At 38.4% G+C, this 15,636-nt stretch overlaps 1 protein-coding gene across 1 annotated transcript in view; it reads right to left on the reverse strand.

The window, feature by feature from the left end:
* LOC127441280 (protein kinase C iota type) overlaps window positions 1–14,633 on the reverse strand; it is a 42,183-nt gene extending 27,550 nt beyond the window's left edge. The window contains exons 1-3 of the mRNA XM_051698495.1: window positions 14,329–14,633; window positions 2,687–2,808; window positions 533–622 (exon numbers count right to left, since the gene is read on the reverse strand). Of these exons, the coding sequence (XP_051554455.1) occupies window positions 533–622; window positions 2,687–2,808; window positions 14,329–14,408 (292 nt within the window). The 5' untranslated portion in view covers window positions 14,409–14,633. The remainder of the gene's footprint in view (window positions 1–532; window positions 623–2,686; window positions 2,809–14,328) is intronic.
* Between the last annotated feature and the right edge of the window lie 1,003 nt (window positions 14,634–15,636).

Below are 15,636 nucleotides of genomic sequence, written 5' to 3' on the forward strand. Positions count from 1 at the left end.
GATCTAAGGACCTATATGATGCTGTAGGGTGTGTTATAAATAAATAAATGTGCATGTCTGACCCGGAACATTAAAGTGTTTCGCAGGGGCCAACTATGCTATATACTACAAAGCCCCTATCTTAAGCAGGCCCAATCAACATCTGCAGACAAATTTCAGCATTTTCTGTGCTAATTTTGTGGCAAAATCCACAGAATTCTGCCAAAAGATTTAAACTTAGTCAAATGTGTAATACACACTTATTGGCAGCTGAACGCATTATCAATTTAGCAAAAAAAATTAAGAAACGAACATGTAAGCGTTGGAGGATGTGTAGATTCAATTCTGTAGAAACAGACAGTTTTGTGGGCACAGATTCTGTGTGGGCCTTGACACAAGTCATGCTTAAAAGTGCATGGGTGTTACAACCCTAAGGCTTTATCTGTCAAAATTCCTTCAAGAATTTGGGGAACAACACTTGTGGCATGAAAGTGTATTAGACCATATGCACTACAGCCCACTCACCAACATCAAAAGCCAAATTCCAGCCTACCATGAATAATGAGCTCCGAGTCTTTATTGAGTTCGTAGAGACGCAAGGCCTCCTCCAGCTCCAGCTGAGAAGAAACTGTGCATGGATCCCCTGCAATGACAAGCAGTGAATATTCACTAGAGAACACTCTACCAAAGACGTCAGCATAAGCAGCCATAACTGACACTTCAAAGAGAAACAGGGAGAGTGATGGAGAACTTTAAAAATCTAAAAAAATCTAAAATCAGTTAATTACTCACTCTCTTGTTGTTCCAAATCCGTATGACACAAAAACACAAAAAGAGATGTTACGCAGAAGCTTAACTCCAGTCACTATTCACTTTTATTGTATGGAAAAAAATGGTGACTGAGGCCGTCAGTCCCTTACAATCTGCCTAGCATCTCCTTTTGTGGAAAAAAAGAAAGTCATACAGGTTTGAAACAACAGGAGACAGAATGATGAGTAAATCACTGATTCTTGTGATAAGGGACAAAACAGGTTTAAAAACGTCGTTTTTATTTTTTAATACTAAAATGAATTCAAAATGGAAATATTTGTAAAAAATCTAAAAGCATGCTATTTTAATTTGATCCATCCAACAAGAGTGTAAAGTCTTTCATTATCTAATAATGGTGTTCAGTAAGGGAGTTAAGTGAAAGAAAAAATATTCAACAATTTTTTTAATTTTTTTTACACTATTCTGAAAATTCTGACGGAGTTGACAAAATGTTATATTTTTCCATCATAATTATGTGTTGTACACTGGAGACATTCTGTTTTTTCCTCAGTTAAAGTTGCCTCAACCTAAACTCAAATGCCAAAATTATTTTACAATTCTAAACAGAAATTATCATAATGGGAATGACGGTGTTGACATGCTGAAGCTGTGACCGCAGAGACTTAAATATTGTTTGAAATAAAATAAAAATATAAAACTTAACCAGACCACGTGTCCTACTGTTGTATCCACCATGAGCATTACGTGGGAAAGGGGTACTCAGAGATACAGCTGACCATGACATTGCCTGATTTATTCAGGATTATAACAAAATCTGATGATGCTGAAAGTAAAGGAACAACTTTGACAGGCAGTTGTTTTTATGGAAAATATAATTTAAAGTTTACTCTATGTATTGTTTGATATCTTACAGATCCTTACCTTGCATTTGATAATTATATTTATGTATTTGTTGCATTTTTAAACACTTTTTTTAGCAGTTTAAGTTACATGTGCTTCCAAGTAAAGAGCAGGCATTTAAAAAAATCTTATGAAATTATTAAAAAATGTAAGTAATGAATGCCCTGAGTATACACATTTCCTTTAGACTGAACTTTTTCAGTATTTTTATTATTATGAATTTCATGAATTGAATATAAAGGAGGACTTTTTTTATGTAGGACATGTTTTGTCCCATCTCAAGAATCAGTGAAACAATGAGTAAACAATGACACAATTTTCAACTATCCCTTTAAGGAGGTCTAAAAAAAGGAGACCAGGAATAACAAGTGCTAGTTATTTTGCTATGATTATACCAAAGTTGACAGAGCATGAAACACAAATCTCCTCTTTTTTCACCATCCCCAGTAAACTAGTAAGAGTTGGTGGTTTTGTAGTTGACGTTAGTCCTGTTGTCATCTGAAGAGTGGTCCTTGGCACAGGCTGTTTCCACTTGTGTAGACACACAGCCCTCTATTAGATATCACAGCAGAGGGGCATCAGTCCCAGTGTCTTGCGCAGGCTGAAGGGATTAACTCCTTGCCATGACTGTCCCCTCAGATCAGCTATGCTAATGAACTCTGGGCTCAGCAAGGAATGGCAAAGATTTTGACATCTAAATGAACATTCCTCCATCTCCCATCTCACATGACTAATGCATCAGTTAACCATCACACACAGTCAATCTTTCCAGCATAAAATCTCCTCCCTGCTGTGCACTACATTCCAATTCACTTTCTTCCTCATGCAAAATCCACTCATTCTATTTCTATCAATTGAGTGCAGAGATATTTTGAGGTTCTAATGCATTCTGCCAAAAGCGGGTTCATTTGTAATATATAAAATCGCTGATGCAAATGAAGCAGACATTTCAGCGGAAAGGTTGGGGGTTCAGCTTGTTGCTACAGTGACAATTAGAGGAACAAAATCTTAAAGACCAAGAAACAGAAAGACAAACCTTCTTCATCAATCCACTTCATGGTGAAGAGCTGGTCGTTGTCCATGGAGCACATGTCCCGCACCTCATTGCACAGTCCCTCATAGGATATGGAGGGTTCGAAGTGTGTGATCATGATGTCCCTAAAATAGAACAAACAATCGTTATTTGACAGTTATCAGTGGTTATTAATGAAATATTATTAATGGCACTTGCTAAAGCTACTGCTCATACTTAAGGCCAAAGTATACTTGGGTGGTTCGCATTAATGATCGCTCCTTGCACAGTATAGCTGACGCAATGTCGTCATCAGTACAGTCCGTGCGGACAGTCCGCACACAGCTCAGATTTTTGACACGCGGACAGTCTTCGTTTGTGCGCACTGTTGGCGGATGCGCCTGCCATTGACTGTACTAAAAGAGTATTGTAAACCAGCCGTAGTGCGCATGCGTCAAACACGTTTGTGTTCGTTCGCGGTCTGAAGAGTTTACTGTGAAAGGCAACGTGGACGATCCAATGAGTTATACCTGGGCCATTAGAGATAGGGTTTATCAAAACACCATTCCTAAATTTTAAACTTTGCTGCGCAGTTTGTAATACAGAATGAATTACATGAAATTGTGCAGCTTATTGACGAGAGGGTTCGGTGTCCCATTACTTTTCTTAGTGATTGTAACATTTTTGACCAGTGGACAACAATATTTGCTAAAAACATTTAATAGAACCCAGGCCAAATCTAGGGACCAGAATATCAGAGATAGAGCCCGACCGATATGGGATTTTTGAGGGGGAAATTCACAGATTACCAATATGGTGGCCGATATCATTTCTATATGGATTGTGCACTGATTTTGCAAAGGTAATCAGAAGACTGCTTTCTTAAATATTTTTATCAAAGAATATTTGACATTATTATTATACATTGTCAACAAATTCTAGAAATGAACATTGAGAAAATAAAGAATAAATAAAAATACAATAAATAGCTTAATAAACATCAGTACTGTCTGTTCAATATCAGTCAGTTGCTGCCCATTTAAATAAAGAATAAATTAAAATGATAGCTAACTAAAAATCTGTACTGTATGTTCAGTATCAGTCAATTGCTGACCATTTAAATAAAGAATAAATAAAAATAAAATAAATAGCTAAATAAAAATCAGTACTGTATGTTTAGTATCAGTCAAATGCTGACCATAAAAATAAAGAATAAATTCAAATACAATAAATAGCTAAATAAACATCAGTAGTACTGTTTAGTATCAGTCAAATGCTTACCATTAAAATAAAGAATAAATTCAAATACAATAAATAGCTAAATAAACATCAGTAGTACTGTTTAGTATCAGTCAAATGTTGACTATTTTAATACTCCAAGTCAATTAGGGGCAGGTTGTAAAACAAGAAGCATTTACACCTGCAGAGTAAAGCGATAAACAGCGGCAGCGGTGTTACACCATATTCTGCTATACAAGTTAAGGGGAAACTTTTAAATATTACATTTTGTAAATGCAGCGACTGGAATTGTTCGGTTGAAGGGGGTACCAAACTGTGAATCCTGAATAAAACAGTTTGGTGAATACATGTTTACACATTAGCTTCCACTCAGCTGACAAGCAATGAAAGCAGCTCCATGGTTAGCTAGTTAGCTATAAGCTCGTTGTCACAGAGAGTAAAAGATGGACTTTATTTACTTTCCAGCATTGCGTCTCACCAACTAGTTAACAACATAGCGTGAAATCAACACTCAACAGACACAATCCACCACCGCACCGTTGTCTACTGAGCTGCAAAAAGATGCTCTGACAAACTACAGCTGGCTAACATAGCAAACAGATGTGATAAACATGAGTGACATGGTTGTCAGGGAAAGGTTAACGTTATATTAGTTATATTGAAAAGGGTCATTGTTTAATAAATTTCCAATATGTATTTCACAAACTAAACTCAGCAAAAAAAGAAACGTCCCTTTTTCAGGACACTTTATTTTAAAGATAATTTTGTAAAAATCCAAATACCTTTACAGATCTTTATTGTAAAGGGTTTAAACAATGTTTTCCACGCTTGTTCAATGAACTATAAACAATTAATGAACATGCACCTGTGGAACGATCATTATCCAACAGCTTACAGACAGTAGGCAATTAAGGTCACAGTTATAAAAACTTAGGACACTAAAGAGACCTTTCTACGGACTCTGAAAAACACCAAAAGAAAGATGCCCAGGGTCCCTGCTCATCTTTGTGAACGTGCCTTAGGCATACTGTATGGAGGCATGAGCACTGCAGATGTGGTCAGGGCAATAAATTGCAATGTCTGTACTGTGAGACACCTAAGACAGCACTACAGGGAGACAGGAAGGACAGCTGATCATCCTCGCAGTGGCAGACCATGAGTAACAACACCTGCACAGGATCGGTACATCCAAATATCACACCTGTGGTACAGGATGGCAACAACAACTGCCCGAGTTACACCAGGAATGCACAATCCCTCCATCAGTGCTCAGACTGTCCGCAATAGGCTGAGAGAGGCTGGACTGAGGGCTTGTAGGCCTGTTGTAAGGCAGGTCCTTACCAGACATCACCGGCAACAACGTCGCCTATGGGCACAAACCCACTTTCGCTGGACCAGACAGGACTGGCAAAAAGTGCTCTTCACTGAAGAGTCTCGGTTTTGTCTCACCAGGGGTGAGGGTCGGACTCGTGTTTATCGTCAAAAGAATGAGCGTTACACCGAGGCCTGTACTCTGGAGCGGGATCGATTTAGAGGTGGAGGGTCTGTCAAGGTCTGGGCGGCGTGTCACAGCATCATCGGACCGAGCTTGTTGTCACTGCAGGCAATCTCAACGCTGTGCCTTACAGGGAAGACATCCTCCTCCCTCATGTGGTACCCTTCCTGCAGGCTTATCCTGACATGACCCTCCAGCATGACAATGCCACCAGCCATTCTGCTCGTTCTGTGTGTGATTTCCTGCAAGACAGGAATGTCAGTGTTCTGCCTTGGCCAGCGAAGAGCCTGGATCTCAACCTCATTGAGCACGTCTGGGACCTGTTGGCTCGGAGGGTGAGGGCTAGGGCCATTCCCCCCAGAAATGTCTGGGAACTTGCAAGAGCCTTGGTGGAAGAGTGGGGTAACATCTCACAGCAAGAACTGACAAATCTGGGGCAGTCCATGAGGAGGAGATGCACTGCAGTACTTAATGCAGCTGGTAATAATGCAACCAGATACTGACTGTTACTTTTGATTTTGACCCTCACTTTGTTCAGGGACACATTATTCCATTTCTGTTAGCCACATGTCTGTGAAACTTGTTCAGTTTATGTCTCAGTTGTTGAATCTTTTTATGTTCATACAAATATTTACACATGTTAAGTTTGATGAAAGTAAAAGCAGTTGAAAGTGAGAGGACGTTTCTTTTTTGCTGAGTTTAGTTAGCAACTTACCGAGAAGACACCGCTTAACTCCGCACCATCACCAGAACCACCGTGAGCTCAGCTCTGTAAACAATGGAGTCAGAGCGCGCTCTGCTGGACAAACTATGTTATGACACCAATTCAAGCATGGTTTTCTGCATTATATGTTCTGAAAAAAAGTTTTCATATCTGCGCATATAGGTAAACATACGCCGATCGATAAATCAGTCGGGCACTAATCAGTGACACTGTTTACACCTGATATTAAGATGCATTTCGGGTAATACCATCACGTGGTCAGCGCTAAATACAGGTCTAAAAAGTTTTGTTACCAAACCACAAAAACCACATGTGGTCAAAAATGCATGTGATCTCATCGCATTTGAGGTGTAAATGCAAATCTGTCCTTATACGTCCCGAACAGCTGTGAAGAATTACCCCTCACCTGTCAATCAACCGCTGCATTTAAATTTCGCCGGTTACAAGCAGCTTTAAAAAGAAATCACCATCCGATCCAAAAAAATTTAAAAGCGGATACAAACACAAGAACTTCACAGATCTTCTTCAGTGTGTCTGATATCAATATGCAGGGACTTATGAGAAGCACGAACATCTGAAGCCCCTTCAATACAGGTAATCCATTAAAAATAACAGATAATTCTGCTAGAAAAGTTGCGTTTGTGCTTTGATTAAATTTCAGATGCATCTGGGAAAAACAGTGCTCCGTTTTTTTGCCCTTTCTTTGTCTTTTCTGACTTTGTTGAGCTTTAATGTCATGCAGTAACACACTGACATAGTGACTGATGCATGTTGTCATGATATCAGAGAGTCTTACCTCCAAATCCGATCACAAGTGGTCACAGGAGACCATTTATGGGACTAGGTGTAAACAGCGATGTTTCACATAATCACATGTGATCGGATTACCTGAGACGCATCTTAATACCAGGTGTAGATGGGTTCAGAAACTTGGAGGTTGGCTCTTTTGACTTGGGCCAGTAAGCAACGATCTACCAACATGCTAACAACCACTCAGCAACCTTAGCAACCACAGAGCCACGCCCTGGAAACCACCCACACTTTTTAGTTTGAACATTTAAAAGTCTTTCTTTTAAAGCTCTGCAGTGAAGAGGCCTGTACACAAATCATAAATGTGAGGAGATGCACAGTGCCGTTGGTAATGATGGAAATCTAAATTTACTCCTAATGCCATTTTCCTCTTTTTAGAAACAAAAGAGGAAAGCAGCGCTGCAGGGAGTATCATAAAAAGCAATTCTAGGAAGCCGTGTTAGATTATTTGCACATTCCCTTTGTGGGAGGCACCTCAGCAGACCTACTTCTTTCCATAAGTTCTCTAGTGTTTTCACACTGTTTTGGTTAGTTATTGACAGCAAGGGACTTCTTCCTGTCTGTGAACAGGCACACTGACCCACACATGCCTTTGGGTGACCCATCACATCCACTGTACTGATGGGAGTACAGACACATACCACATAATGATGATGAACACACAAGCCTGGTTTTATTTGATCCAGGACTATTATGATAAAACTAATGTATCACAATAAAAGGAATATTCCGGATTCAATAAGCTTAACATATATTGAACCCAAAATATTTATTTAAAAAGGTAAGAAGGGCAGTTATGTTTTTCTTGTGATGCATATCTGGAATTATCAACATCCATCTCAACTGATAACATCACAAGTGGTCCGGCTAGGTCGCCGTTTAAAACTGGAAGTAATTTGCATCTTAAATGTGTTTCCTGTGCCCACTTGTGAACTAATTTTGAGGGGAGGGCCCTAGGCTTCATGCTCCTTCACGAATCAAGATGGATTAGTGCTCGAGTCGTACTACTAATGCAATGTGGTCAAGGGCGATTGTGAGAAACGGATGTGAGTAAATGAGAGAAAATTTCCTTTTTGGGTGACATGTTTTTACCAAAGTATATACCGAATAATATATATATATATATATATATATATATATATATATATATATATATATATATATATATTAAAAAGTGCAGATGGATTCAAATGTTTCTGGATCATCCTTGTTGGTCCTGAAACAACATTTCAATCCACCAATTAGATTTTAGGGTTTGGGTCTTCTTGAACAACATTCTTTAAAAAAAATTCTTAGCAATTTCCTCTGATATCAGGACAAGAGTTAGGGTTTTTTTTCTATTATTTATTATTTAACTGGAAAGATGATCAAAGACCAACAAAACATCTTAACCCAGGAACATGTCCTACTATTTAGTTAAATCACTTTGTGAAGTAGCTCTGTGTCAGTTAACTAATGCTTTAGCTACAGAGTGGAGCATAAGATAAACTTCCTCTCATCATTACTGCCTCTTACAAATGATATCAAATCATTCTGACAGTCCATAATGACGACAGCCTCTCAAGCAGATCCCACTGGCACTATATGTCAGGAAGATGGACTGCAAGAGAGTGGGATCGGAGTATGAACAGATGCACCCAGCAAGAGCTCAGCATAATTGAAAGGAGGCGGTGAAATCACACTCCTCCATAGGGCATCCACATTGGATCAGCTCACACTCCCTTCATAACAGCAAAATGAACATGCTTATTCCCACTGTAAAACAGGACTTGCAGCTCAAACACATTTTATGAATGTGGAGGATGTGTAAAAAATCTTACTGATGCAGAAAATTGAAAGTAGAAATTTACACAGGGTACTATATAATATAAAAAATAACCAAGGTAAGCCCATACCTGCATAGCAAACAGTAGGTCTTTTAATAGCTCATTTAATTAGAAGAATATTTATTTTTAAAGCACAGATGTGCATTGATATCAATGAAATCAGAAAATGGTCAAATACTCTAAAAACACAAGAAATACAATAGATAGGAGAAAGAGTGAAAAGTAAAAGTAAAAAAAAAAAAGAGGGGAGAGGGAGAGAGAGAGGGAGAGAGAGAGAGAGAGAAAGAGAAAGAGAAAGAGAGAGAGAGAGAGAAAGAGAGAGAAAGTTTTCATCTTCACCAGATCCAAAGTTAATACACAGAGCAACTTAAGCTATCTCAGCTCTGCAGCTCATTTCAGAGCAAGTGAATGGTGGCCAGACATTAGAAAAATCAAAAAAGCAGATAAAGGCAACATTAAACTAATCGATTCGACTCCAGTAGTGTAATCCAGTGGTTCTCAACTGGTTTTGCTTCAGGACCCAGAGTTTACATTGGAAATCAAGTGGCGACCCACCATAGTAAAAATGTAACCTGTATTTAATGTATCCTGTGTCGCATTTCCTTTTATGTTGCATAGTTTTGTTCATGGTTTTCAAGTACAAGGACATGCATCAAGTGACATTATTTTTGCTGACGTCAACAACAAAAGCGACTGGAAGTTTTCTCTCCCCCCTTTTAAAAATTGAAGAGCATATTTACTTATATGAGCCCATTATTATCCCGTTTGTTTCCTAATTTCAAACATAATTCAAACAGAACATACATATTACACAGGAGGAAAGGCTCCTCATTACCATGGTTAGGTCAGTGTAGCTAGTCTTAAATAATAATAATAATAATACAAATTATAGTATTTATGAAAATAAATCCTAGCTGAAACACATCTTGAAACTTTAACTACAACTGCCACTGTTGATATAAAATGAGGTCTAATAGATTCTACCTTTAGATTATTTCATATGAAACTATAACATTTTGTCAAAATATAACAGTTACTTTTACTCATGTAAAATCGTGAAACTGTTTTGTAAAGGTGATGATGTATAATGAAAAAAAAAAATTAACGCATAGCACAGTGTTGCTCTTTTCCTCCTCAGTGCTGTTTGGCATGTCAGGACTGCCTACTGTCTGAGAGGTTTGACTTGACTTCCTCCGTAATGCTTTAAACTAGAAAAGTCTCACTAGAATTGAAATTGGTCACATCAGTTTTGAGGTCTGCGCTCAACAATATCGAGGGAAGCCCGGTTGTTTGCACGCGCGTGCCAGAGAGAAGAGCAGATCATGATTGCGAGCTGGTTCCGTTACACTCGTGAGAAAGTGCAGATGAGACGCTTTTAGCTGATTGTGAGATTATCATTAAATCTGACTCGGCAGTCCTAAATAGGCTATCACTTGGGCGGCCGCTGAAATTTCTTCAATGGGAGAACCATGGACCTGCTCTTTCCCTGCTGTCCGCGACCCAGTCCGAATAGACCTGCAACCCACCAGTTGAGAAACACTGGTTTAATCAATGTCTTGTGAAGTGATCCAGTCGGTTTTGGGTGAGAACAGCAAAACATAACTCCTTTTTCACTGTACATCCTGCCATTGCAGTCTCTAGGCATGATCATGATTTCAAGCTCGATTACACAATTGAGCTAGAAATCATGAGCACCAAGGGGACTGCTGTCACGATTTATAGTGAAAAAGGAGTTAAATTTTGGTCTGTTCTCACCCAAAACCAATTGAACAACCCACTGGAGTTTTATGGATTACTTTAATGTTTCCTTTATCTGCCTTTTTGAGCTTCAAAGGTCTGGCTACCATTTTCTTGCATTCTATGGACCTTTAGAGCGGAGATATTCTTCTAAAAATCTTCATTTGTGTTCTGCAGAAGAAAGAAAGTTATACAAATCTGAGATGGCATGAGGGTGAGTAAATGATGAGAGAATTTAAATTTTTGAGTGAGCTAACCCTTTAACAAGAGAGACTCAAATGGCTTTATCTCATCTGTGCTATGCATGACTAGAATCAAATGTTTATTTTTGTTGTTTTGACAAATGGGTCATGTGGATCTCGTCTTTGGACACACATCAGGCAACACGCAGTGAAAGGATCTCGCTGCTGAATACTCTACTACTATACTACACAATCACTGGTGACTGAAATTAGGGATGCACCGATACTACTCGGTAGTACTCGTATCAGGACGATACTGGGGGGTAAATACAGGTACTCTGTGTCATCATTTCATATTTCTGAGTACAAATGCATTAATATAATGATGTGGTTGCACATGTCTGCATAGTGCTTCTAAGACCAGTTTGAAAACATGAGAAACATTTTAATGTATTTAAACCATCTAAAATTTTATTTTATCCATCTTTATGTGATATATGTGGATTATCTAACGTGCATGCGCCTTCTCTCTATCCCTCCCTCCCGTGTGTGTGGCGCGAGAGCTCACATTCCCATGCGCTTCATTCATGATAATTCCAAATGTTATTTTGACAGACAAAAGACAGCAAGAAAAGAAAGAAATAGTTTGAAACGAATGCTTGAGATTTCATTTCATCCACCTTCTCTCTCTCCACAAATTTGTGTTTGAGGGAGAAAAAAATAGAGCGCTATGATCAGACTCACACCAGAGATCTTCGCGCCAGAAACACCGGAACTCCAAAAATAATTTGTTACTTGTAAAGACGAAGCTGTAAAAAGTGATGGAAGTTACTGTTTGTCACTTTACTTCGGCCCAATAACAACACAGTGTAAAGCAATAGAACAGACGTTGAACTGTCAACGCAACAAAACCAGAACAATCAATCAATACTAAAGATGCACTGTCCTCTCCGTGAATGTACAGAATATTAAAAAAATTTTTTTTAAAAAAAGTTAATTTAGTTAATTACTAAAAACACTAATATTGGCAATATCAAGATATCAAATGCATATAGAATGGCATACGTATACAAACACAAAACTACTCGTATCGGTACTCGGTATCAGCTGATACCCAAATCTAGATACTTCGTACTTGTATCAGCCTTCAAAAATTGGTATCGGTGCACCTCTAATTTCGCCAGTTGCCAAACACTATATACATTTTTGCTGCATATCATGAAATTTGGTTGCAAATGCGAGTGATTTCCTCACATTGTAGTGGAGGGTTGCGCATAGAGTAAAAGATCAATCTTGGGATTTAATAATCGATATCGAGATTGTTAAAATGAAGATTGTGATGCATCGGAAAAATTATATTTTTACCCACTCCTAATATGCAGTAGATGTGTAATTTGTAATGTTTACCCTTCTTATTCATGGTGCTGACACGGTATACGTGGCCATAATATAAATGCCGATTACACTCTGTTATTGTCATTTATGATGCCACTGATACTACTGCAAAAATGGCTGAATAAAACTGTGTCAATAGGTAGAATCCAGAATGCAGCTAGCAAATAACTCTACACGCCGGTGTGTTCATGTTGACTGATCTTAACTGACTAAATAGGAATTAGTTGTCTGACTCAAAGGTGGTGGAGCTCCAGGTCACAACTACCAATGGCGTGAACCAATGGCAGGAAGAAGGTGTTTAGCAAAAACTTTTCCTATGAAGTTCACCCTGGTGAGCTGTTACAAACCACCGAAACGAACTTAAAAACACACCTTCTTTTTGCACAGATTTGATTTTAAATGATGTCACACCCGTTCATTCTTTGATTTCATAGGAAGTGTGTAGGGGCCTTTATAAGCCATTCGCAGGTCGATTTCCCTGAAGAGTGTTAACACTGTGGATTTGTTGTGCTTTCAACATTGCTCTTCCAAGATAAATCTAAAGATACATCTTTTCCACAAGCACTTGACTCAATGGAAGTTCTGAAAATCTTTTTGAAAACATTAATTTTTCATCATTATTTCTGCAATTTTATTTGGCGATGCTAGTGGCGCAGAAAACACACACTTCACCTTTAAAGACCACAACTGACTCGCAAAAATCACCTGCTGAAATACAACAGAAACCATAAAGAAAAAACACACAGGGACAAACATTTGGGGTAACACTTTACAATAAGGTTCCATTTGTTAACATTAGTTAACAACATTAGTAACATGAACTAACAATAAGCAATACTTAAGCACTTGATAATCTTAGTTAATGTTACTTTCAACATATTCTAATACATATTTAAAATCAAAAGTTGTATTTGTTAACAATAAACAATTGTATTTTTATTAACTAACACTAACAAAGATTATGTAACAAATATATTGTTAATTGTTTGTTCATGATACCTAATGCATTAACTAATGTTAACAAATGGAACCTTATTGTAAAAGTGTTACCACATTTGGTTTCAAAATTGTCCACACACAGAGCACTACTTTTTTACATCATGGGCCAAGACATGCTCCCTCCAGAGTTTTTTATTAAATAAGCCAAATCATTAATAATAAGAAAATCAGCTACTTTGAAATAAAACTAAATATTCTACCACAGTCCTGCTCCCTTTAGGCTAATGCAAATAATAAATCAGCAGTTTTGATCTGTCAGTCACAACTGAAATTCCATCATAATACACATAACTGTTAAGCTCAGATGGAGCAGAAACTGATCGAAATATCAAGGGAGCTGTACACACACAATAGGGCTCATGGGGAGTGTAAAAAGGCATCAGCCTACAACAGGTCTGGCAAAAGATACTTGTAGTACAAGTTTTTCAAGTACTTGACAAGAGCAAGCATCATCATGACAGGAATACTGCTCTGACTGAAAATCCTATCAGTTATAGAATTCACAAATGTGCTCCTTTATTCATGTAAAAGATATTTTCACAGCAACCAAAGAACTGTGAGCAACTGTCTCCTTTGCTAGTCACTGAACCGTTTGAGGAATAAGAGAGTTCCACATTTACAGGCTGTTACTTCCCAAGATTAATTCTTTCATACAGTCCACTGACATTATTATTATAGAAGATGTTTAAAATTGACAGTCGTAATGTTTTAAATAATAATGTTTACTTGTAAAGCGCTTTTCACAATATGCATCTTTTCAAAGCAGCTTTACATGACAAGACATTGTTTATATGTATTATTTAGTATGATATGTGACTTTAACTGACCACCAGTCTACTTTAGGAAGTTTCCCTTATTTATATTTATAGAGCCATCTAATTGTGACAGATCGTAAACGTTATTACTAAAGAAGCAGACAGATACAGCTCAATGACAGGCGCTGCTCTCAGATGAAACCAACACTCATCATGAACTATTATTACCTTAAATGGGAAACAATACACAAGAACATAATCACCATCTATGTGAACTGTTATGAGATTATAGAGGGGGAAAACGTGAACTGTAAACAATAAGACTGAGGTTGTTTTACTTGACAACTTCAGAGTTTTGTTTTGGACTTAGCTAACACAGCTTGCTAGCTGGCTAATCATTTATTTATGTATGTCCTAGACTGATACTCATCGTGATAAGAGTCTAAATGTATCAGAACTTAAAAAGAACAACAACAAAAGTCCGGGCTCTCACTGGCTACTTACCCTCTGTAGTAGGCTTTGACCCGGACCTGGTGTGGGTTTTCTCCGGGGTGGGACATGGTGCTGTCCCGCAGCGTTGGCATTATGAATTCTCCGCACTCGGGCTAGCGAGCTAAGTGAGCTAATGAGGCTAGCCCGCTGTCGTCTGACGAGAAAAAACAACCAGAGTGAACAAACTAGACTTATTCCTAGGACCAAAACAGAACTGGGTCCGTTGTTTGAATCCGCCTATCAAAAATACTACAACTTCTGACTCTGACGGAGAAACACTCCCTTCTCTCTCGCGCAGGCCTCGAGACGGACTGATCCAAACAGCGGAATGTTGGGGGGGGGGGGGGGGGGGTCATTATCAACGACATAACACATCATCAGTGACAGTTAGTATCATAATGTTGTTTTGTGTTGATACTTTACAGAAAAAAATTATATGCACTATCTGCAAGCTGATTTATGTTGAATTAATGTGGTTATATTTAATAGTTCGTCAGGATGGGAGCGTCTGGAAGCATTCCGATTATACCACACTAGATGCGGGAGGGAAAACATCCTAAGAAAGGAAGTACTTTGCATCCTCCTTGTCCATTAGAAGTAGAAGCTTGTAAAACATTTAATTTGTTTAAAACTCTCTTTAATGAAGACGCATTGCAATGTTTTATGATTAGCCCTTACCCCCTATGGTGCAATACGCTCTCTAGGGGCAAAACCGCTGTCATTGCAATGCCACGGGAACCCCCCACACTGGCCACCGGTCCTGGACTGTCCTTCTGATAAAGGAGTTTGTGATAGATGTTTTTGATATTTTGTCGATCAGTTAATTCAATAATGTATTTGTTTTTGCTTATATCCAAGCTTTCTGACTGAGTAAAATCTAATACGTCTGTCCTGGGGTTTCCCTTAGGCTCCATCAATGATATAGGAGTATACCATGGCAACCATCGTTGTCATCCATCCAAAACAGCACCTCTCATCCCCTCCAGTGAGGGCCCTAGGCAGCACATTGAGCCGCAGACTCATTCACCCGTGCTGCTCAAGAGCGCTATCGAAAGTCCTTTCTTCCATCTACCATAAGACTGTTCAACCAACATCACACAAGATAGCTAGAGTGTTTTTTAAAGTTCTTTATGTGCAATATCAATTTATTTATAATGTAATTATGCAATATTTGAATGGTGCAATACTAAGTTGGTGCATTATCTTTTAACTACATGCTGCTGTAACATGGGAATTTCCCCTCAGTGGGACTACTAAAGTTTTCAATGGGGCCATTTACACGACAACGTTTTCAACTAAAAACGGAAAACTTTTTATGCA

This window comes from Myxocyprinus asiaticus, chromosome 5 (genome assembly GCF_019703515.2).
Source record: "Myxocyprinus asiaticus isolate MX2 ecotype Aquarium Trade chromosome 5, UBuf_Myxa_2, whole genome shotgun sequence".
Taxonomy (NCBI): Eukaryota; Metazoa; Chordata; class Actinopteri; order Cypriniformes; family Catostomidae; genus Myxocyprinus; species Myxocyprinus asiaticus.